We start from the raw sequence: 25569 nt of genomic DNA, 5'->3' as shown, positions 1-25569 counted from the left end.
GGCCACCCCGCCCACACCTCTCCTCTCTTAACAAACTTTACGCGACTCCCCGCGAATGGGGACCGGACTCTGGGAACGAATCCCGACAGCTGGCCGAGATCCACAGGGACACCCAAGCCGTGCTGGAACTTCCTCAACTCTCGGACCGCTTCTGTGCTTGGGATTTGTAAGTGAACTGATGGACACACCTGGGGTCATCCCTGAGCGGAGCCAGGTCCATCAAAACCAGGATGTTGACAGTGGTTTGATGGATTTGCTTAGCACCCGAGGTGGCCCCTTGCCTCTTTGTTTAAAAAAATGAAGACTTCTGATGTGATTGTGTCCACTCTCTACCCCCTTTTAAGCAAATATCCCCGAGGAAGTGGTGTTTATCGCTGTCACGGGGTTTCTGAGTTGCCCCGTGCTTGTTGACAGAAACTTTGTGATTTTTTTTTTTTTTTTGAGAAAATCTGGGTCCGTATACATTCTTAAAATGGATAGCAGCTGATTTTCTCTTTTTTTTTCCTTTTTCTTTCTTTTCTTTTTTTTTTTTTGGTATATGCGTGTGCTTTTGAATTGATTTTCCCAGGTAGATTAATACTATGGTTCTGAAATGTATTTTTTTCCTTTTTGAAGAGTTCAGTCTGCCGACCTCTGAAAACTTCTATTTTGAAAGTGTTGATAAAAAAAAAAAATTTAAAAAAGCACTTAGTGTTTTTAAGTGTTGGTAAAGAAACAATTAGTACAATAAAGCTTTTGAATTTTAATCAGTTTGGTTAACAAGACAGCTGTTCTGTGGCTTTAAATTTTTTTGGAACAAGGCAGGGTATAAATGTCAACTCCTTTTTTTTTTTTTTTTTTTTTTTTTCCCTTCAACAGAAAATTTCCCAGATGGTTATTTGAATCCCCAAATTATCTGTCCTAGTTGTAAGTCAATGCTATAACGTCATTCTGTTTCTAAAATAAGAGGTCTAAACCTAAAATTCTATCCATATTGTGGTTTGAGATACCATTTCAAAAGCAACAAGCATATGCTAGTTACTTTACTGCCAACATCATGCTTTGGTCTGCCTTCCCCCTTTTTAGTGATGGTTTGTGTTCATGACCACATCTTCAAAGCTCTCCATAACTCTTGAAGCACCGCTACCAATTATTTGACCAAAGGAAGTATGAAAGGAAACTGTTGAGTGTAATGGATAGAGTACCTGATGGACCATAGACCACTTGCATCAGAATTCCTTAGGAATTTGTTAAACACACAGCTTTAGGTCGGGAACAGGTCAGGGTATCTCTAGTTCAACAAGCATCACAAGTAATTCTTCACACTATAGTGTGAAACTAAAATATAATTCAATTTGCATAATTTAAAGAAAATTAAAGCCCTCAACACTTTCCTGCATCTTCTGTTAACTAGATTTCATATACCAAAGAACTTCATGTCGGTGTAGATGGTACTTGAAGAAGTCATTTAATCAACAGTTGGACTCTCTCAGCATGTTATAATAGAAGATTATTCATACCAAAGTGTTAAATCTTTGGATTGTGTTGATGTTAGCAGAGGACTGGGTTCGAGAAATGTCTGCTCTGATTTCCACTGTAGTTCACCTGTGCTGAAGCCTTTCTCTGGCAGAGGCAGGACCCATACTTAGCCTGAACGAAAACAGTAGAGATGTGCCTGCTGACAGGTGATAAAGGCACTACTGTGCTCACATGAAGTGCAATTACGGTAAAGCACCTACGTGAGGTAAAGCTTTAGAAACTGAGTACATGGATTTTCAGTGGACTTTTTTTACTCATTAAATTGCATATTTATACAGAAAGTCAGCCTGATTATTAGTTTAGATTTAAAGATTTGCTCCTATTTAAAAATCAAGTCCTGGGCCATAATTTTGCTTTGACTTAAAGTTTAAATATTAATGGTTACCCAAGGGAAGTTGTATTTATTACCAGGTGTGCATTTATTACCAGGTATAATTCCCAGCCAATGAAGGGAATCTTGACTCCATCACTGTTAGTAGCTATTATTTCATACCTTGCTTTAGAGGCATATAAAAATATGACACTTTTATTGGAAAAGTTTTCTTTTTCCTGTGCATAAAGAAGACTAAAAGTATATTTCTCCATTTTCTCAGTAATGAAAGATGTTATAGTTTTTCTTTTTTATTCTTTATATATTTTTAAAATTTTTTATTTAAATACAATTTGCCAACATATAGTATAACACCCAGTGCTCATCCCATCAGGTGCCCTCCTTAGTGCCCATCACTTAGTCACCCCAACCCTCCCACCCTTTTCCCCTTCCTCAACCCTTTGTTTGTTTCCCAGAGTTTGGAGTCTCTCATGGTTTGTGTCTCTCTCTAATTTTTCCCCACTCAGTTTCCCTCCTTTCCCTTATAGCCCCCTTCACTATTTCTTATATTCCACATATGTATAATTTTTCTCACTTAGAAATATATGTTGTCTTATTTTCAGCAGGAGGAGACAAATGGTTTGCTTTTTTTTCTTTATGCCAAACAGTGTTACAGAATCTTTTAAATTAGGTTCTCTGCTAAGTATTTCAGGTAATAGTTCTATTATCAGATATTCAAAGAGTAAATTTCAGATTGCAGACAGTATTTAATTTATTGTCCTTTTGTTCCTTAAAACATTATTGTGAGTCAATAGGGAAGATGGTGGTATTCTCTTTTGGCAGGTTGAGAAACAGGAGGCTGACCAACCTTGCTATATTGAACCACGTGTATACAATTAATATGTAATGAAGCCAAGGTTTGAACTTAGCTCTCCAGGCTTCGATTTTGGAGTAATTAAAAATCAGTATTTTAGGATCTGCACAGATTCAGTGGTAAAGCATAGAACGGGATGTCTGCTCTCTTCAAACTCTTAGGACTTCTGTGTTTGAAGGTCTATCAGTCTGGTTTACGTGACAAATTGGAAAATGAATTTGTGTTGATTACTTTTCCCTGAAAGAATATCCCTGGTACTTTTTTGCAGTTGAGCTGATATAATAAAAATGAAAGTTGATCTTTTTCAAAGGAAGTTTTACAATTACTAAAGTAATATAAACCGTTATAATTTGGATGTGATGCTGTTGAATGAGAATTCTTTTGCATTTTTTCTTTGTGTCTATTCTGCTAAAAGCATTATTTTTATTTACACATAACTATTTATACATGACTTTTATTTACATATATACATACATGAATTTTTCTTCACGTCTGTATTCTGCTAAAAGCATTATTATTTTCTTTATATATATATATATGACTTCCTATCGGAAGTTTCTTGATTATAAGCAACTTCTATAAAAGTGTTCTTGTGAATGAATATATCAGTTTGAAAGAGAAAATAGCTTATGCTTTAAGACTACCATCTGGAGTAGACTTTCCCAGTTTAGTAAATGAGAAAGAATTCTCTTATTTACCAGTAACATTAGTATATATTCCTAGTTTGAAGAGAGAAGAGACAGAAGCATGATGCAATTCATGTGAAATAACCCTGTTGCAGGTTTCCAGGTCTCTTGGAGTTCAAAAACACATTTTGCTACTTGAATGTCTAATAGCTTGTAACATCTCAAATGTACATGTTTTAAAATTTATTTATAGGTACTGCTTTATATACCTATTAGCTACATGTGTAATCTGTTGTGAGAGACAAGGTACTAAATTTCATGATTTAGTGATTAGTAATTTAAGAGTTCTGGCTCATCTAAAGTTTGGGGATATACTGTATACATTTATACATTTAATGTCTGCTCTTGATAGACTAGTTAATGTTTGTGATTATTTAAACACATCCACACATAAAACTTTGATATATAATAGAGATGAATTTTTTTCTTGTATCCAAAGATTTACTGAGAATGGAATTTGAACTGTCTGTAAGAATTTGGGCTTTTGGTAAAACTTGTGAAGAAATCAGCACTATGAATGATTGTTAATTAACTGCCATCACTACTTAAATGTTATGGGTTCCGTGGGACTAATACCTGCTGTACCCTTGATTCCCCACCCATCAGAAATAAACATATTTGGAAGGTAGCTTAAAAGTAGTAAATGTGAAAGCAGCTTAAGTGTTCTTTGAATTGACAGCACTTTTCTTATATGGCAAAACCTCACTGGTAGACTAGTTTTCTCAAATATTCAAAAGAAACAAATGCTGTGAAATAGTGTTGTGTTATTTTACACATAATGAGTTGGTTATACTTCTTAAAGTTAGCTCACTACTTTGATAATACAAATTCCAAAGGGTGTTTTTCTTATGCTTGAAAGAGTTACAAGTTATGAATAATATTTAGGATGTAGCCATATGAAGTAAAGTTAAATGGCAACTCAACACCAAGTTTTCTGGCAAAAAGCACATGGTTTTATAGCATTTTGTCTACTGGTTAATTTCTCATATAGCTGATGAGCTTATAACTGAAGCCCACTCCTGTATAAAATCAGATAATTTTAAGAATAAGAAGGAAACCTAGAGATCATTTGGCAGTTGTTGTTTTTAAACTGGCCAGGAATACAATGACCAAGCATTTACACATGGACATTATGTTCAATGTATTTGTATAAGATCAGGAAAAAGAATAACAAGTCCAGAATAGAAGAAATAGCAGAAAAACAGAATAGTAGAAGGACTATTAACATAATTGGACAAAGCCAAAGCAGCAGATATGAATTTGGAAGAAAGGTGTAACCAGGGGCTGAAGTTATTATTCATTGAATATGAGATATTGATTACTTAATAGGTCTCATATGAGTGAGTACATGATGGTATGGTGCTGCTTTTTACTTTTATCTGGTTAACTCTTCAGTAGAGTAGAACACAAATCCTAAATATCTTAGTCTAGCAACTCTCTCACATGATAGTAATTGTTAGTGTCTATCTTTCATAAACAATAAAATGCTAATCACTAAAATAAGCTAAGTGACTCCAGATTCTAAGCAAAGGAAAAGAATAGGTGGAACCCTGAACCACAAAATCAGATATTTATTTTTATAAGTTTAGTAACTCAGTAGTAGACTAAATGTGAACAGTTTTGGATGGTATCTGAAGAAGTGTCTGGTGGTAGTGGTAGTGGTGGGTCTTCCTATACATAAGACAGGTGAAGTTAGTGTTTTCCCTGGGAAAAGAGGAAGAACCACCCCACATAGCCCCTTGTTTTCCTTTTACCTAATCTTTTCTGAACAGTTGTTGAATACAACCAATTTTTAGACAATTCTAGATATATTTATCAAGTGTCTAATTATTATTTGTTGTATTTATCAAGTGTTTTAACAATATCTGTGATTTCCTAACAAGAAGGATGACAAAATTGTCTTAAAATCTCTTTACAGATGAAGAAGGCAGTCAGGATGAATCCTTAGATTCCAAGGTGTGTACTAAAATTTGCCTTGACCAGTATTTGATGCCCAATTTAAAAGCATGAATTATTTGGCTTAGAATAGGAAATCCTATTCCCCTGTTCCCCTTTTGGGCAACAGAATTGGATTAAGAGAAAAAAAAAAGAAAAGAAAAATGTAGCTGGTATCAATACACTAGTTCTTCTGGGGGTGGGGGGAAATAACTGACCTGTAGGAAAATAATAACTATTTTTATTCAGAATGTTAGTTGTTAGGTTTAGTTTTAACTTGAATGTGCTGCGTATGTAGGAGCCTAAAGGCAATAACATTTTTACTGCCTAGTGAGAGATCAATTTTATTCCTATGTTTTTAGTTTAATTTTGAAGACTTAACCTCTGCCATTTGTTTTCACTTATATCAATTTTTATAAATCTGTTGAGCTAATGCATTTAAATTGGTTGATTCAGTGAATAACACTTTTTTATCCAAGGAGACCATTCAGTTATGATTTCTGATCTCTAGATTTGAGGGAATATAGATAAGAAACAAAGTTGTAGCACAGGGCTTTCATAGTGGAAGTATAAGCTATGTTGGGAGTTTATAGGGGACCCTAATTCAGGCCTCCGGAGTTAAGGAATGCCTCCTGGGGGAAATAACATCTACGTTGAAATTGGAAGAAAGAATCAGGTTAGGCAAGTGATGAAGGCATGTGATAAACACATACCAGAGTTTAGAGAGATGAGCAAGTATGGCACATTCACAGCTGAAGGAGATATATCTGGATTAGTAAAAGTAATCAGATTAGGTTGGAGACAGTCCTGATACTATTTGAAAACTAAAAATACTTTATATTCTCAGACTCCTTTGCCATCAGATGAGTCGGTAAAGGACCACAGCACAGCGGGCAGAGTAGTTGCTGGGCAAATATTTCTTGATTCAGAAGAATCAGAATTAGAATCACCTATTCAAGAAGAGGAAGATAGCCTCAGGAGCCAAGAAGGGGAAAGTGTCACAGAAGAAATCAGCTTTCTAGAATCTCCGAATTCAGAAAACAAGGACTACGAAGAGCCAACAAAAGTACGGAAACAAGGTAGTCTGGACATTTTCCTTGCTTTTGCCTAACTTAGGAAGGAGACAACTGAAATCTTAAACTAGCATACAAAGATGCAGAAGTCTGGTCTTATTGATTATGAAGCACATGTAATGTGTTGAATATAGTATGACTTCCTAGAAAGTTTTTTTAAGATACTATTTATTCATAAGAGACAGAGAGAGAGAGGCAGAGACCCAGACAGAGGGAGAAGCAGGCTCCATGCGGGGAGCCTGACATGGGACTCGATCCCAGGTCTCCAGGATCACGCCCAGGGCTAAAGGCAGCACTAAACCTCTGAGCCACCCGGGCTGCCCACTAGATTTTTATATGCCAGTTATTCACTTAACAGATTTGACCCAAGTTATGTAAGCTGAATTTAATCATCAAAATTGCATTTGTACTATAGTAATATCCTAACATCCTCTTTTCATACTCTAGTATGTAATTATCTGCCCAAGTGGTACACAAAATGTAAACTCAAGAATGATAGTCTAATATGCTACCCTGGTTATTTTCAGAATTATGTTAGGATTTTTACTGCTTTAACCTTCTCAATCTCCCTAGGAAATTGATGTAGTTGTTTATCTAACATAAACTTTGATCCCCTTTCTAACTTTTTACCTTCTTGACACTCTCTGTTTTTAAATTTAAAATTTCTCTTTCTCACAATAGAGTGTGCTAAATACCTATCCTTCTAAAAATTAATTATTAATCCACTCCGCCCTGTTTCACCAACCTTCTGTCCTTTGTTTATTATTTCAAAGATCACCCACTTAGTATTCTGTTACTGCCACTTTTGGAAATTGATTAAGATTTTACCTTTCAAAAATACAATTTTTTTCAAAAGTAGAGTTTTTTTATTACAAATATCCATGCCCATGAATAGATAAATCATGTCTAAAAAAATTAAAAGTATCTTAATCCCATCAACTAGACATCAGAGATATTAACATCATGAAGAAAACTCAGGCTCTTTTCTAAATGTATAGTTTTAAGAAGACTAAATTGGATGTATTTATATATATCTTTTTACAGCCCACATTTTGTGCTTAACAGTTTATCTTGAACATTTTCCCAATCATTAGTATTATTTTACAATTTGATAGTTAATGGCTATCAAAAATTTTACAGGTGGGGCAGCTGGCTGCTTCATTTGGAGAAGCACGTGACTCTTGATCTTAGGGTCATGAGTCCAAGCCCCATGGTAGGCATAGAGATTACTTAAATAAATAAAACTTTTTTGAAATTTACATATAAATATACCATAAGTTAGAAATAGATTGCTTACTATTTTTTTTCTGTGATATCATTTTAGATGTACCTTTGTGCATACCTATGAAAATTTTCTCAGTTTTTTAAAGTAAATTTGCTGGACTGAATGTAAAATTTTAAAAGACATTTGATCCCATACTGTTAAATTATTCTTCAGAAAAGTAATTCTGTTTACTTCATTTGAAACAACTCCTTTTCCTGTGCCTCAGCCAATTATGTATTACCATTTTTAAATTTTTGCCAAATACTATAGTTTAATTCATTCTTTTTAATTTTTATGAAGGAGACTTCAAAACAGAGAAGGGTATAATGACCCTCTGTGCCCATCATCCAGGGTCAGTAGCCATTCACATTTTCTCTTGTTGCATCTCTGCCACCCCATACACATCTTTTTGCTTTCCTAGAGTATTTATAGCAGATTCCACATTATTTCACCTGTGCACATATCTCTAAAAGTGTCTTTTCTTTTCCCCAACGAAATGACAAAGGTATTTTGACACCCAGCAAAATTAGCTATGATTCCTTAATCATCCAGTCTCTCTGCAGTGTTCCCTGTGTTTCAAATATCTTTTTAGAATTGATTTGTTTAAACCAGTATCCACACTAAGATCTTTGGTTTCTCTTTATCTGTAAAAGTTCTCTTTTGTTTTTTATTTCATTTTATTTGTTAAAATAATGTCCCTTGTACTATACAATCTCCCACATTCTGGATCGAGCTGGTCATATCCTTGTCATTGGACTTCTTCCACCATCTGCTATTTAGTCTGTATGCTGGAAGTTAACTCTAGAGGCTGAGGTATAGATGTAGCTGTTTTTTTGTTTTTGTTTTTAAGATTTTATTTATTTATGCATGAGAGGCATAGGGAGAGAGAGAGAGGCAAGAGACACAGGCAGAGGGAGAAGCAGGCTTCTTGCAGGGATCCTGGCATGGGACTCAATCCTGGGTCTCCAGGATTCCACCCTGGGCTGAAGGCGGCGCCAAACCACTGAGCCACCGGGGCTGCCCTGTCGCTCTGTTTTTTTATTGAGACTATCTCATAGAGTGTTGTGTACTTTCTATGACATTACATCCAGAAGCATAAAGGATCTGGTTTGTCCCACTTCTGGTAATTGATCAGTGAGGCTGGGTCCTGTCAGCCAGATCCAGCCATTCAGAGTACCCTCACTGATCTTTCACCTAGAGGTTTTGACAACCATTTGTTGGCTGGGTCCATTATTTCTCTAGGAATTGCAAAGTGATGGCTTTCTAGTGTATAATTCCTCCAGCACGTGTTACCTAGGATTCTTTTATAAAGACAAACTTTGCCTTATCAATTATTTGCTTGTTCTGAAACACAGTCCTTACAGGCAGGATAAATGCTTGGTTCTTTCCCTTGAAATATTTTCAAATAATTTGATGCCCTAGCAACCTCCAAAGGAGGCCAGTAAGTACATGTTTGTTTGTTTGTTTGTTTGTTTCTGTTTGCTTCTGAGCATCATTCCAGATCCATGGGTTTCACGTATATTTGCTTCATACAGTTGCAGTCCTTCTTTTTCATTGCTCAGTTATCCCATTATTGCATACTGAGAGTCCCTTCAAGTCCATACTTTTGTTCTTTTGACTAATCATAGGTGACTTTTTAACTTTTTTCTCTTTAGGCAAGATGGGACATCTTAAATTCATCTCTTACATTTCCTAATCCAGAAATGAATCAGCCATTTCTAAAAAAAACAAAAACAAAAACAAAAAACAAAACAAACACCCAGATTCCTTTAAGTGTGAAATTGTATTTAGACGCTACAATCTAGGCATCAGTCTAGACATCAGGGACATGCATTGACAACTGAGTTGTCAGTACTGGTAGCTCTTAAAATATCATTCATCCTAGTTCTTCCAGTTCAAATGAAATACTGTGAGAAAACCCAATGGGTCAGATTGACAAACTGTGGACTCTAAAGAATCAGAGATCTGGGCAGCCTGGGTGGCTCAGCGGTTTAGCGCTGCCTTCAGCCCAGGGCCTGATCCTGGAGACCCGGGAGTGAGTCCCATGTCAGGCTCCCTGCATGGAGCCTGCTTCTCCCTCTGCCTGTGTCTCTGCCTCTCTCTCTCTCTCTCTCTCTGTGTGTGTCTCTCATGAGTAATTAAATAAAATCTTAAAAAAAAAAAAATCAGAGATCTTAGTACCAAACTTGACTAATATTTTTAGAGATATAGGTGAAGTGTTAAGAAGTCTGTGACTGCCAGCACTACTCCCAGGTCCTGCTTACCTCAATGAGGATGTACCCTGGCCCAGATTTTAACATATGAGGCTTCTAAACGATGCATATGGAATGTCACTTCGTGAAAGGGAGCTGTTTCCATTATGAAACCTCTCCATTTTATTCTCTGATAACTGCATAGTTTGTGTGATATTTTCTAGGAAGTCATTTGTCATAAATATATACCTCCCGGGTTTATGTATAATGAGCATTCTAGACACACAACATACATCCTGCTAAAGGATTCCATAGGTAAGGAGGACCCTCCTGGTAGTAAATACCTTTAGTGTGTCTGCCAGAAAGTCTTTGGTAGGCATGTTTCTAACATGATTCTAACACATCACCTCTCTGTTTATGTATAACATAAATTACATAGGCATGGCTTTGTGTGCAGTCCCAACTACATTAGAACTGGGCAGTATGAAATTTAACTTCTAAACTTGCTTCCTTTGTTGGCCTTTCATCCATATCTCTGCCAAATTGATCTTCCTAAAACCCAAAATCCATAGCTTCCCTATATGCAACCCTTTATTATCTCCCCATTTGCCTGTGAAATGAAACTCCTTAGTATGATTCCCAAAAGCTTCCACGTGCAGTATGCCTGCTGTCCTCTGTACCTTCATCTCCTGCATCTCTGCCCAGGACCCTCTTGCAGCTATATCAGACCCTTCACCAATCTTCAAATATACCATGCAGTTTATGCCTCTAGGTCTTTGTACAAGTTCTTCCTACTGCTTGAATTACCTTCCTCACCCCCTTGCCCAAGTTAATTGTATTTCTACTTATCTTTAAAGATGAACATAAGTTTCTCCTTTTTGAAGCAGATCTGAACCACCCAAGGGCAGTTGAAGAGTCTCATGTCTGTAAGAACTTCCTGCTTGGTGTCCCTGCTCTCCTCCTTTCCCCCTTATGTCAGTTCTCTTAGCAGCCAGACAACTTTTCCTTTCTGTTTACAGCCTCCAGTGGCTTCCTATCACATTCAGAATGAAGTCCAAAAAGGCCTTACATGATCAAGCCCCTCTGACTTCATCATCTGCCACTTCCTTTCACTCACATGGCTTCAGCCACACTTGCCTTCTTGCTGTTTGTTGACTATTTCATACTTATTTCCACCTGTGTCTGGGATTCCCAGGACCACACCTCCAGCTTGATGATTCTCTGTGAGACTCACAGGACTGAGCATGTAGTCATACGTACAGCTATGAGTTATTACAGCAAAAGAACACAAAGCAAAATCAGTAAAGAGAAAGGTGCATGGGTGAAGTCTTGGGAAAACCGGATACAAGCCTCCAAAGGTCCACTTCCTGGGGAGTCACACAGAAGATATTTAATTTACCCAGCAACAAGTTGTGACAACATGTGTGACATCCTGCCTACCAGGAGCACTGATTAGAGACCTAATATCTGGAGTCGTTTTAGGGGCCTAGTCATGCTTATTAGCACATACCAAAATTTCAGACTTACAGAAGGAAAGCAGGTGTTCACCATAAACCATATTGTTTGTACAGTTGGGATGAGTCACTCATAACAGGGTAGTGGGAACTCTTCCAAAATCTTAAGTTCCCAGTCTCTAGCCAAGGGCTAACCTAATACACCTTTTCAAGGACAGAAGTTTAAGCCTGCTATGTGAACTCTTCTCTGCACAGTCTACCCCCTGGTCATTGGCCATCTTGTCTTTACAGCACAGTTACTCTCAGTAAGACCCAGACAATAAAGAGTGGCCAATCTGCAATACTGATTTCAATTATGAGTCCTGGACTTAGCCAATTAACAAATCCCATTAATCATAAAGGCCTGCCTTAGCCAGATGGCTTCTTCCTTAAATATCTATATTAATTTTTTTACCTAGGCATAAGCCATCATTTCTATCCCAGCACAACTGGCCAGTAAGTTGAAACTGAGGTGGTGGTGTGATAGTCAGGGAGCACGTTAAAAATACAGTCCCAGAGGGCACATGTGATAGCCCTAGAAACAAAGAGTTTACCATCATTGGGGCACCCCAAGCAAGACATATGTTAGGCAGGATAATGTGGCCTTCTACCATGGCTATCTTGTCCTTGAGTTTCCAGTCCAAGTAATTTAGTTCAGTTTTTAGTTTCAGAGAGACTGCCACATAGTTCCAAGCAGTTTTGTTGTCCATAACACCAGTTCATCCACCTCATGAGTGTGGACAACAAACATCTGGAGGTTTTCTGCATGGTAAGTGCAGAGGCTGAGCCACCTCCTGCTGCCTCATAGCCCTGTCTGGTATGAGCACAGGCTCCTCAATCTGAATCACTCTCAATAGCTTCGAAAGGTACATGGAGAGTTTTCCTTTGGGAATGGGAAGAAGCTTCCAGAAATAGCTTCAAAAACCAAACATCATAATTCCTTTTTCCTTCACTGGTGCCTCTCCAGGTGCAGGGGGCTTCAGTTTCTTTCCCTTGGTTGTTACAAAATCAGTGTTTCTATTCAGTAATCATAATTTTATATTTTCTCAGTCATCCCCTACCCTCATCCAATCCTTTTGCTTGAAGGGATGCTGTATGAGGGGCAAAATATCTTCACAGAAAAGCATTTTTATACAGCTGAGCCAGAAAAACATCATGTTCAAAAATTGGTCAGGACAAAAATCCCGAATTTTCAAAAAATTTCAAAGTGGGGTTATGTAACCTCGCACCCCTTTCACCCTGATCACTTATCCAGTAAGCAGTCTGGAAAAGATCATTCCCTCTCTAAGGACAACTGCATTGAATAATCAGATGGCACTAAGATGTATGCAGGAGAGAGAGAGATGAGGGAAGCAGTCAGGTAATCAGTCCCTTGTTGGAGATGGCAGCTCATGAGGAGAGCCAGACACAAGTTAAGACCTGTTCCATGGGGGCCAGTAGTCCCTCTGTCGTTCGAACTGTCAGGAGCAAATAGAGGGTCACAGTCCCTGTGATGTATCTTCTCCCAAATTACAGCTTCAGACAATAGTTAAGAATATGGTTAGCCTCTGTAGCAGAAATACAGAGCCAGTCAGCAGCTTGACTTCAGACGGTCCCATCAAAGAACAGCCCTGTCCTGTGACCATTTGTGTGTGACTCAGACAGTCCAGCCAGGCAGGCATTCACAATTTTTCTCACAGTATGGGGCCCCCCAGAGAGGTGGCGTAATGTACGGAGGTCAGAGTCTGAGATCTGTTTGTTGAGCCTGTGCCTGCTCTCGGTTTGGTCCAGCTCACATGGAGGCAGGAAGCCTATGCCAGACAGCATCACGTTTTAGCTTAAAATCAAGTCCAAGCAAATACGATCTATGAATTCAGGATTTTTAGAAAGCCAGGGGCTTTTTTTTTTTTTTCCAGCAGCAAAGGCAAGATGCTGGAGGGCCATAACATCCAAGTGGTATGTGAGGCTGTGCTACGCCTTTGTCTCGTCAGCCTTTGGGCTCCCACTTGCGTATGCAAGCTTGCCCTGTCTGTCTCTCTGTTGCTCTCTCCCTGCCTCCACACACATATATGCCCATCAGGCTCTAAGGTCAGTACTCTACCTTCAGAAGCCAACTAAAACCTCTGTAGGACTCCAAAAATGTGTTTCCATCTGTAGATTACATCTGTCCTCTTGTCTCCTTTTCTACAGGGCTGCACTAAGCAAACATCCATATCTTCCATAGCAAAACCCAGCAATTACAGAGGCTTGTTCTGTACTCAAGAGTTTCAATTCTAACCCGCCCACTGGCGGCAAAAAGCAAGGAAGTTTGTCCCACTAACACATTTCTTTTTTGCAGCTTCCCCTGATCAGGATGATTCCTCAGGCATGTAAGCATTTAACATTATCAATTTTTATCATGCATGCATTTGCAATAACCAGGAAATACAAAGCCACTAAAAGAATTACTTTTTTTTTTCTTATTGCAAATTTACTGGAACTGCCAGGAAGTAAATTCAGTATTTACATGTTAACTTTACAGCTGCCAGGGAAGATCCTGGCTGGAATGCAGGGGAGGAAGGGGGAGTGGGGGAGGCCATTGCAGCAACAGCTAGACTAAAAAAAAAAAAAAAAACCTCCTGGAGAGCAGGCTTCTTCTCTTTTCTTTCTGCTTTATCTAAAATTTTACTCCAGCCCTAGTGATGTGGGAAACAAAGGCAAAAGAAAAATTAAATTTCCTTACTACTTATAGCCCATTGACAAGTCCTTGAAACAGGCAGAGTGACATTCTTCTAGGAACTCAGCTGCCTCAATGTTCATACTTTGCTAAGGGCAAAAGGCAATCTTAGCCCGACCCCCAGAACCCTGTAAGTCTACTTAACATACAAAAATGCCTTTGGAAACTTCCTTTATCTCTACTTCTCAAGATATATGTTGGCAATCATCCCCCAACTAGATGACCCACTGATATACATCTGAAAGATCTCATGACTCAGATTTTATTAGACAGTAATAAATGACCTTCTCCCCCCACCCCCACAACAGCTAGCCCCCTCCAGGTCTTGGAAACCTTGCTTCCAAAATTCCTGAGAGACTTATGCTCTCCCTAACCCCCTCCCAACTTGAAAGTCTATCATGGGCCACTCCTGGTGACCCTGGTGCAGTTCTTTCTGCTCATGGTCCTGTCCTCTTGCTTTAAAAAACCACCTTTTTGCACCAAAGACATCTCAAGAATTCTTTCTTGGCCATCGGCTCCAAATCCCAACATCATTCCTACATCATTAGGACCTGGTTTTACTCCCTCTTAACCCCGTCTTCCCCTCTACCCCACTTGGAGGAGAGAGCACTGTAAACTTTTAACATTTTTGGCCCACTCACCTTTGGGAATTTGGGAGCCCTTTCTCCTATCTGGCGGATAAAATAAAACCCAAAGGCATCACTTTAGCCACCATGGCCAAAAGCAACTAGCCTACTCTCAAGCAGAGAGTAGGATCTATCATTTTCAGGTTCCACCATTAACTTTTACCTCTCACAGCACACAGCTCAGCTGCTGCTGCTGCTGCTGCTGTGTACCATGGATAGCCCTGTAACCACCTGACCACCAGAGATTCATCATACCCTGTCCCCTACCCTTCCTTTCCCAAACACTGCTTTCATCATGTTTCAGTGAGTGAGTGTCAGCCTAGCAAATCCTACTTCTGGTGCTAGCTGACTTCAGAGGTCCCCAAGACCTCCCCAAAATCCATGATTCTCTGGGAGGACTCAGCGTACTGCTGTACTCACAGCTTTAGGTTGTTGTAGCAAAAGGATACATACAAAGCAAAATTAGCATGGGACAAAGTCCAAAGGACACAAGGTTTCCAGCAGTACTCTTCCAGGGGAGTCATAAAGGAAGTACTTGATTCCCTTGATTCCGGTAGCACATGTGACATCATAGGTGAAATGTAACCTTCTAGGGAAGCTCATTAGAGATCCAGTGCTTGGAGTTTTTAATGGAGACCAGTCATGTACCCAGTCTCTGCCTGGCATGTATCAAAATTACAGGCTCCCAGGAGGAAAACACATGTTGAGCATAAACCACATTGTACAGACAGTTTAGGCACAATGAGTCGCTTCTCTCAGGGCAGTGGGAACCCTTCCAAAATCTAACCCAGATTCTAGCCAAGGACCCACTTTTCAAAGGATAACAGCTATGCCTAGGGTAACTGTTTTCTGCACATCATCCCAATAAACATTTTTTGAAAATGAATGACTATCAAGAGGGGAAATGATTATGTGGTAGTGTTTCCTACTGTAGAATACTCATAGTTTGGTTTTTTTTTTTAAGATTTTATTTATTCATGAAAGAGACACAGAGAGGCAGAGACCTAGGTAGAGAGAGAAGCAGGCTCCATGCAGGGAGCCCAATGTGGGACTCGATCCCAAGACTCCAGGATCATGCCCTGGGCTGAAAGCAGACGCTCAAACACTGAGCCACCCAGACATCCCCTCATAGTTATTTTTAAAGGAACATTTTTATTGCAGATAACAAAATCCATCAAATGGTGGCAAAAGCAAAGGTTTCTTTTGGTTTCATAGTTCAGGGCTTGTACCATCAAGGACTCGAGCTCCTTTCTCTCCTATTCAGTCTCCTTGGTAAATTAGCTTGATCTTCACGTTTGTTCCATGTGGTCACACCTGGTGATGGCTATCCCTCCAGGTCCTGGGTCCTCAGGAAGAAGTGATACCTGCATCAGAAGGGCAGGAGACTCCCCTAGGAGCCATCAGTAAAACTTCCAAGACAGTCACTTGACCATCCCTACAAAATCCATGATTCTCTGGGAGGACTCAGCATACAGCTGTACTCACAGCTTTAGGTTGTTGTAGCAAAAGGATACATATAAAGCAAAATCAGCATGGGACAAAGTCCAAAGGACACAAGGTTTCCAGCAGTACTCTTCTAGGGGAGTCATAAAGGAAGTACTTGATTCCCTTGATTTCCGTAGCACATGTCTACACAAGATGAGGAAAAGGCTAAGAATGGACAATCTGCAGTCTGCCACCTGGAACAATGGTAGTGTTAAGTGAAAGTCACATTGCACATAATTCACTTAGAATGACCCTTGTGTTGGTCAGGGTTCTCCAGAGAAATAGAACCAAAGGCTATCTGCTGGCATGATTACTTCTTGGTCTTTGTTCTGTTAGACCTTCAACTAATTGAATGAGGCCCACCCACATGGAGGGTAGTCTGTTTTACTCAAAGTCCATTGATTTAAATGCCAATCTCCCCCACAAACACCTCATCCAGAAACATCCCAAAATAATGTTTAACCTACTATCAGGGCACTGAGGCCTAGCCATGGTAATGCACACAATTAACTATCACAGTTCCCTTTTGTGAAAGAAAGGCCTTTTTCCCCCCATGAATTAGCAAGTGAGCAGAAAAATTAACTACTTTTCTACTAACAGCGGTTACCTCGGGAGAAAAGAGGGAAATAAGCAGCGGTGTCTAATGATGACTGTGATTTTTCTTTAATTTTGTATACTTTGCTAGCTTGGATTATCTTTGTTACAATAAACACATTATCCAGATAGTCTTAAAAATAAAAAAAGAATTAAGTCAAATAATGAGCCTCTTGGCGCTGTTTCGAATGACTAAATCCTGCTTAAATTGGGTTCTGAAATAAGCAAGTTGGTGGAGTAATAAGATGGCATTGCTGCATCATTGTTACTTGCATGGGGGTGGCTGGGAATAAACCAACCTTACTTTAGTGATCAGATTTAACAGAAGATAGATGGTTAAGGACACAGACCATTCCCTACAACGGGTGCCAACTTTAATGAATAAAGGTTTTGTTATTGTTGTTTCCTTTATTTTGTTTTGTACAGTTGTGTAAGAAATTATTTTTGCATTTAAGAGACCATCTTTGTGGAAAAGTGCACGAACGGGGGCCTTTGAAACTCTAAGGACTATCTTTGAAGCCATTATTTAGAGAAGCTCACTCTTCTAAATTGCAGTTTTCCTGAGCAAGTTTCTATCTGTATGGTTTCTGATAGTGCCTGTCATTTAAGTGTCATGAAGCTTGTCACTTTTTTCTGGGCACACGGGCCAGTGCTTGCTTCTATTTCTACTTTAAAATGATTAATTTCTCACAGAGAGAAGTGAGCTCGTAAACTCTGATTTTAACTTTTTGTTCATTCTCCATGTTTACATTTCATTCTTCTGAAAATTCTGTTTTAATCCTTAAGCAGGGCCTCCCTGCATATAGTCCACTTGTCTTTCCTTTGTTCCTTAACATATGTAATTTCTCAACTGTAGTTAATAATTCTCAGCATTGAGTAAAAGCAAGCTCTTGTAGCAAATTATATAACATTGGTATTTTCCCTAAGAGATTGTTATCCCATATTTCCATAATAAATACCTCTTTATTTGCTTTGTCTCAAATATGGTTTTTACTTTTTTTTTTTTAAGATTTATTTATTCATGAAAGACACACAGAGGCAGAGACAAAGGCATCTTTCCTGATGGTTGAGTTTTTATCTTGGTGTTTACTAAAATTGATGAACACTATATGACAGTTGAGGTTGATCGCTTTTTAACATTAAATGATTGTATTATAACTATTTTCTACTGTAAGTGTGTTTTACTAAAATGCTACTTACCGGGCAGCCCTGGTGGCTTGGCAGTTTAGTGCTGCCTTCGGCCCAGGATATGATCTTGGAGACCCAGGATGAAGTCCCACGTCAGGCTCCCTGCATGGAGCCTGCTTCTCCCTCTGCCTGTGTCTGTCAGTCTGCCTCTCTCTCTCTCTGTGTGTGTGTGTGTGCGTGTGTCTCTCCTGAATGAATGAATGAATGAATGAACGAATAAATAAATAAATAAATAAATAAATAAATAAATAAATCTTTTTAAAAAATTAAAATTTAAATAATGCTCCTTACCTTTTATGTTTGGAAGTACAAAATTGCTTCAAACAAGCAGCATGATTAAGTAGTTTTCTTATTAACAGACCATTCATATGAACTTACAGATACAATATCAGTCTTTATTGGCAGTGTAAATCCCCCCAAGATGAGAGAAAATTGCAAAGCTAAATCCCTTACTTTTGTTTTTATGGATCAAGAAGTTGATATTTTTGGGTTTTGTTTTGATCTTACCATTAGAAATGAGGAAAAGATAGTGTCTATTCCCAGGACATTTAACTCAGTTCATATAGCAACATTCTAACCACTGTTGCATTGCTTCCTCTCTCTTGGGATTCCTTCCATCAGCGTTCAGATATGCTGTAATAGTTTATATTTTAAAAACCAGAACCCCTTCCAGTAACCACCTTACTCCCCTTTGTAGCATCATTCTTTGAAAGATTTGTCTGTATTCACTGATTTCACTTCCTCTCTTCTCATTCTGTTATCTGACTCCCATGATGCTCAGGTCCCCTCAAGACCTGTAAATCCACTTGATGCCAGTCATAATTTTCATTGCTGGATAGTTGGCCAGTTCTTGGTCCTCATCTTACCCCTCACATTTTTTTTCCTACTCTGAAGATGCTCTCATCACTTACCTGTTGGTTTTCTGGAATCTATCTGAACTTGAAATACAAAGTTACCCTGACACCCAGCCTTTGATCCTCTGCTCCTGTCTATGCCAGGTTTTTAGGTAATGGCTGCACTAAAGCTGATTTAATCAATCTCCTATTGTTAGACTTTTGAGTTCTTGGTTTTGTATCTTTATACACAAATACATTCTTACACACATCTCTTTGTATCCTTATGGGAGCATTTCTACAAGTAAACATCCTAGAAGTAGAAAAATGTGATCCAAAGTATGGGCTGTATAAATTCTAATAGGTATTCCTAAAAGTCCCTTTTTAAGAGGTTGTACTGATTGACACACTCCTACCAGCAGTATGAAAGTCCCCATTAACCTGTACCCTGGCAACACTGAATGACTTCAGGTTTCGGATTATTGTTTGGGTTTTCGTCTTTCTTTTTTTTTTTTTTTAACTTTTCCTAGTTTTCTTGAATGATTTTTTTTTAAGATTTTATTTATTTATTCATGAGAGACAAAGACTGAGAGAGAGAGGCAGAGACACAGGCAGAGGGAGAAGCAGGCTCCATGCAGGGAGCCCGATGAAGGACTCGATCCCGGGACTCCAGGATCACGCCCTGGGCTGAAGGCGGATGCTAAACCACTGAGCCACTCAGGGATCCCCTGATTTTTTTTTTTTTAAACTGGCTTTGCAAGAGCAATTTTTAAAATATAAACAAGAATAAATATAAAATTTTTAAAAATAAAAGGCGGGGGGATGTCTGGATGGCTCAGCGGGTAAGCATCTGCCTTTGGCTCAGGGTGTGATCCTGGAGTGCTGGGATAGAATCCCACATCAGGCTCCCAGCATGGAGCCTGCTTCTCTCTCTGCCTATGTCTCTGCCTCTCTCTCTCTCTCTGTCTCTGTCTCTCATGAATAAATAAAATCTTTTAAAAAAAAAGCTATAAAAATCTTACTGTCAAGGTTTAAATGGATTGTGGTACTGTGTCATTATTATAGAGTCAAAACATGATTCCTTATCTAGAACTGTGATCTTTTTTACAGGAAGGTGCAAAATTGGCTTAATGACAGATTTTTTCCCCCTTTCATTTTTAGAGTCAGGTTTGACTACTGGCTGTCATTAACTTAAATTGCATAATCAGTCAGCTTCATTGTGCCAGAGCAGTAATTACCATTGTTTTTTAAACTAGTACTATTTTTGTGGCAGTTTTTAAAATGATCGCTTTGAAATTCTTGCAGAATCTCTCCATGGAAAGAAAATTAACTGAAATTAACACTATTGTGAGGACTTGAGATAATTGACTTGGAACTTGCAAGTCCCAGTCAGTAACTTTGAGAAGAATTTAAAACAAGTTTAAAAGGTAGTAGCAACTTCCGGGTTGTGATTTTGCTTTGAGAAGGTAACTGAGAGATACAAGTTTTCCTTCTGATTACATACTAATAAACACATTTAGACCAAGTTTCACTCTAAATTGGTGAAGCACATGCACCCTGGGGATTCTTTCTACTTAAGTTAGTGCTGAATCAGCACTAGGTTAAAACCTTTTGTTGCCAAAAACCTTTGGGTTCTTTCCAGTTTCTTCTGGTATATACTTGTATCACATGAAAGAATTCTTGCATATACTTGCATCACTTAGGACACTGGCAAACTAGGATCTTATGGCAAGCTATTTGTTTTTAAAACAAAAATGTCTATTATAGAAAAAAACAAATATTTTTTTAAACTATTATATTATTTTAATTTGAAATCAGATTTACAAACTGCTATTTTACAGGTACTATTTTTTTTCAAGCAAATTTGAATCTAATAGCAGTCCATAGGAGTGCCTTTTTTCAAACTCTGTACTTAAAATGACCCCTCTGAGGTCATTGCTAAAGGGTACTTTGCTTATAAATTGTACTAAAGATCATTTCTTATAAACACAGATCAAAGTATTTGCCTCTGGTTAGTGATTACCAGGATGGTGAATGACACTTACCTGGTGGTAAACCGTTTCATAACTTACTGAAAATAGCTTTCATAACATATCTTAGTATGAATTCTTCTTTGCAGTGGCGAGAAAGAGCATCCATTTCCTAGCCTTTCAGAGCTGGAGAACCTGTGATAGTAACAGTACCAACTCTTAAACACTTATTACCTTAAGTGGTAGGCACCATGATGGGTCCTTTATATATATTATTTACGTGCATCTTTATGAGTAACTATGCAGCAAGGATTGTTACCCCTATTGTAGATAAGTTATCTGCAAATGATTTTATAGATAAGAGGAGAGGTTAAGGTATGCCTTGGTAGCTCAGTGGTTGAGCATCTGCCCTTAGCTCAGGGTGTGGTCCCAGAGTCCTGGGATCGAGTCCCGCATCAGGCTCTCTACGGAGAGCCTGCTTCTCCCTCTGCCTAGGTCTCTGCCTTTCTCTCAGTGTCTCTCATGAATACATAAATAAAATCCTTTAAAAAAAAAAAAAAAAGGAGCAATTAACTACTTTGCTCAAAGTGTACAGCTAATAAGTGGTAGGGTTTGAATCAGGCATTCTGAATCCAGAGCTATGCTCTTAATCACTAAGTGATGATGCCTAATTAAATTCTCCATGTAAAAGCAACCCTTGGAAGTTGATGTATACTCACACCTGTTTATGGTTCTGGGCTCAACCCTGGCCCTCTGGTCTTCTCATGAACTACTCACTTGGCGCTCTCAAGCTTACTCTTGGCTTCCAGTCTATGAACCAGAGACCTTTCTCTTTGACTACAGCTGAAAAGATGTCTAAGAGTCTTGTTTTTTGGCTATGTTTTTTGTAGCCACTTTGAATGTAGCAGGATCAAAGCTTCACCTTTCTCTGCCCTGATCCATTTCATCCGTACCCAGTAACCTACTCTTTCTTTAGTGTTCTCCTAGTGAGGACAGCCATCCCCTCACTTCCTGAAGCCTAATACCTGGGAGGCTTCCATACTCTTCCCCTCTCACCTGCACATCTAGTCAGTAAGTGGGGCTGTATCTACTTCCTTAGCATCTTGAGTACATCCACTTCTTTCATTCCATCATCCTCTTCAGGCTACCATGACCTCTCGATTAGACTAGTCTCACAACTTTTAAACTGGTCGCCTTTGCACCTAGCCTTGCTTTTCTCCAGTCCATTGTCCCCTCTCTTAATAAAAATGAAAGTATGAGCATGTCACTCCTGTTTAAAACTCTTAAGTGAGTTTCCAGTGTTCTCAAGATAAAGCCCAAACTCCCTAATTAGATTTATCAAAATCTTTTTAGTCTAGCTTCTTTGTGCTGCTCTAAGTGTAACCTCTTGTGCACTTGGGCCTGCACACTGCATGTTCTAACATGCTGAACTTTTTGTATGTTTTCTAAAGTGCCATGCTGTCATTCATTTGCTTCTTAGCGCACATAATTCCCTCTGTTTACGGTACCTCTGCCACGCCACCCTGAAGCAGTTCATTCACCCTCTGCTCCTACATATCTGTGAAGTCCAGTGATAAACCTCAGTTCCTGACAGGGGAGGCTTTCCTTTCCGTAACACGAGTCACATTTTTGTTTAATATCTCTCTTCCTTGCTAGGCACTAAGTTGTGTAGAGCAGAGACCTGTGCTCCACCTCATTTCCAGCACCTGACACAATTCCCAGTGCCCAAAAGATACTCAGAGCTTAAGAACAGATTAGAGATATGATCTCTACTTTTAAGAAGCTCAGGGTGTTGTGAGAGCAAGAGTATGGTAAAAAAAAAAAAAAAGAACCTCAGATATGGTAAGTGCTCTGAAAAAATGCTGTGGGATCACAGAGGCGTACGTGAATGATGAACTTTATCTGGGGGAGCATTTTCCCTGAATGACTTTTTACTATTAAAGAAACTGACTTATTACATTCAGATAGAAAAAGGGGGATTTGTGCTGAGCAGTGGAGTTGATTTGGTGGCATTTGCCTTATATTTTGCTTGCTAGTTGGTCAAGAGTTTTATAGTAGACTTCTAACATTATAGTTATCAGATCTCAAGACCTTCAGAAATTCTAAAGCTGGATACAAAGCTGTCATGTACATGAAGCCAGCCATGTTCACTAAGTTGACCCGCCCTTAAGTCATCCTAAAGAAAATTGATGCTGACCCTTTCATGTTCCCCATTTCAAATCATGTAGTTTTGTCTTCAAAATCTAATGATTGAAATTCACGGTATTAAATCCATAGATACAAGAGGTGCTATTCATGTTTAGAGGTTTTTCTTATCTTTTCAGCTCTGACCGCCATTGAAGGCACAGCACATGGGGAGCCCTGCCACTTCCCTTTTCTGTTTCTGGATAAGGAATATGACGAATGTACATCAGATGGGAGGGAAGATGGCAGATTGTGGTGTGCTACAACCTATGACTACAAGGCAGATGAAAAGTGGGGCTTTTGTGAAAGTAAGTATTGCTCAGTAGGAGGCGTGTCCACATTGCTTTATGTCTCATACAATTTTAAGCCTTTTCCTAGCCATCCTTTTCCCACCTTCATCAAAAATGGTCAGCATCGACATAGTTATAGTCTTACAGAATGTACTTAAGAACAGGAAGCATGCAGTATACTGCCTCCCAGGCTGTCACTTGGGCAGCTTATCACATTCATGTTTTATTTAGAGATGATTTTCTTTTGGTGTGCATACGTTGTTCTGGAAACCCTCAGGCAGGCTGCTAAATAAATCAATGTAAAACATTTTTTGGCAATAAGGAAAAACAGAACATTATGCTAAAGGTTAATTAATAGTGCATAGATGAAAAATAGATAATACCTTTTTTTAAATACTTTGAATGTGCTGTGCTAAGGTAATTTGACAGATATAGTATATTTATAAGATAATTTGATGGATATAGTATATTTCACTGCCCTAAATGTTAGTATTGCCTCTAAAGGCAAGCTGAGTTTTTGGGAAAAACTTAATTTTTTTTTTTAAGATTTTATTTTTTCATTCATGAGACACACACACACACAGAGGGAAAGGCAGAGACACAGGCAGGGGGAGAAGGAGGCTCCATACAGGGAGCCTGACGTAGGACTTGATCCCAGGACCCCAGGATCAGGCCCTGGGCTGAAGGCGGCACTAAACCACTGAGCCACCTGGGCTGCCCAACTTTCTAACTATTAAAGAACAACAGAAAACTTTGAACATACCTCTTTTGATACCAGATAACATTTTCAAAATAATAGCTCTGATAGAATATTTAGGCATTCCTTAGAATAGCATCAAATATAGTCCATCTTTGGATGTGGGCCGGTACGATTAGGTACTCTTGTTTAATATACCAAATTTTGCTTTTCTATTACAAGAAGAAGTCACTTCTATTTCTATAAAACTCCTAACAAAATATTCAAATGTCTCGTTTTGTTTTTGGTTTTGTTTTTAAGATTTTATTTATTTATTCACAAGAGACACAGAGAGAGAGATAGAGGCAGAGACATAGGCAGAGGGAGAAGCAGGCTCCATGCAGGGAGCCCGATGTGAGACTCGATCTGGGTCTCCAGGATCACACCCTGGGCTGAAGGTGGTGCTAAACCGCTGAGCCACCAGGGCTGCCCTCAAATGTCTCTTGAAGAGTTTTAGATATCTGTTAAAATGCTTTATTACAGTAGCAAAATAATATAGGGGAAATCTATACCAATGCTATGATTTTCTATGTCGTATCAGTACTTAGGGAAAAAAGAGAACTTGAATATTAAATCAAGTTCTATATTTAATAAAAATCATTTTTTTTCAACTAATTTTCTGTTGTGTAATAAATCAAGTATTTCCTTCTTGTAAAGATGGCGCCTTTCAGGTGAGGCTAAAGTGTCCTTTGACTACAGTGGTCCTTCAGTTTTAGCTCACCTTGCTATATAATTAGAAGGCTCTGCTGGAATTTTGGTTGACTTAGATGAAAAATTTAGAGTTACTAGCAGAAAAGCAACTTCCGAAAAATAGGTTGATACCCCCTTTCTTAAAAGAAAGTTGTTTTAATGAGTTTTATTTAGTTTTTTTTTAAGTCTTAACTTTAGTCAGATATAGGCCACACATAAAAGCAAATGTCCTTAAAATCATTGGGGGGATCCCTGGATGGCTCAGCGGTTTAGCACCACCTTCAGCCCAGGGCGTGATCCTGGAGACCTGGGATCGAGTCCCAAGTCGGGCTCCCTGCATGGAGCCTGCTTCTCCCCCCTGCCTGTGTCTCTGCCTCTCTCTGGGTGTCTCTTATGAAGAAATAAAATCTTTTAAAAACATAAAAATAAAAATCAGACTGGGAAATAGTGAAAAATCATTGTGTTGGTATCAGTATCTGGTATCTTTCACCAGAAGAAAGAATATATACTGAGTTTTGACAAATAATTGGTATAAGATTAAACTCCATTTAAAAGCATCTGACTTTTTGTTTTTAGCTGAAGAAGAGGCTGCTAAACGGCGGCAAATGCAGGAAGCAGAAATGATGTACCAGACAGGAATGAAAATCCTCAACGGAAGCAACAAGAAAAGCCAAAAAAGAGAGTAGGTAGCACTGGTCCGTCCATTCTGCTTCTGACATAGGCCACTACTCAGATAAAAAAAAGTGCGAAGTACTTGTTTTAATACACTGCCAAAGACAGAGGATTTCTCTTAGTTTGTAATTTCAGAAGACCTAATATGACCTATGGACATTAGGGCATTACTTTTATCAGATTTCAGCTCATTGGGCTAAAAAGATTATAAATATTCATCACAAGAATGAACAATAAGCAAAATGGAAATAATTAAAGCTG

The 25569-nt window shown here is 38.7% G+C and overlaps 1 protein-coding gene across 5 annotated transcripts in view; it reads left to right on the top strand.

The window, feature by feature from the left end:
• SEL1L (SEL1L adaptor subunit of SYVN1 ubiquitin ligase) overlaps nucleotides 1-25569 on the top strand; it is a 56648-nt gene that overhangs the window by 415 nt on the left and 30664 nt on the right. For 4 of the 5 annotated variants that reach the window (XM_077910248.1, XM_077910250.1, XM_077910249.1 and 1 more), the window contains exons 2-5: nucleotides 5307-5344; nucleotides 6171-6402; nucleotides 23061-23228; nucleotides 25213-25318. In XM_077910248.1, the coding sequence (XP_077766374.1) occupies nucleotides 5307-5344; nucleotides 6171-6402; nucleotides 23061-23228; nucleotides 25213-25318 (544 nt within the window). The remainder of the gene's footprint in view (nucleotides 1-5306; nucleotides 5345-6170; nucleotides 6403-23060; nucleotides 23229-25212; nucleotides 25319-25569) is intronic. The other variant, XM_077910252.1, reaches the window with a different exon arrangement.

Source organism: Canis aureus, chromosome 9 (assembly GCF_053574225.1).
Source record: "Canis aureus isolate CA01 chromosome 9, VMU_Caureus_v.1.0, whole genome shotgun sequence".
Taxonomy (NCBI): Eukaryota; Metazoa; Chordata; class Mammalia; order Carnivora; family Canidae; genus Canis; species Canis aureus.
Note: the sequence above shows the minus strand (reverse complement) of the source record. Positions and strands in the feature narration are given on the sequence as shown.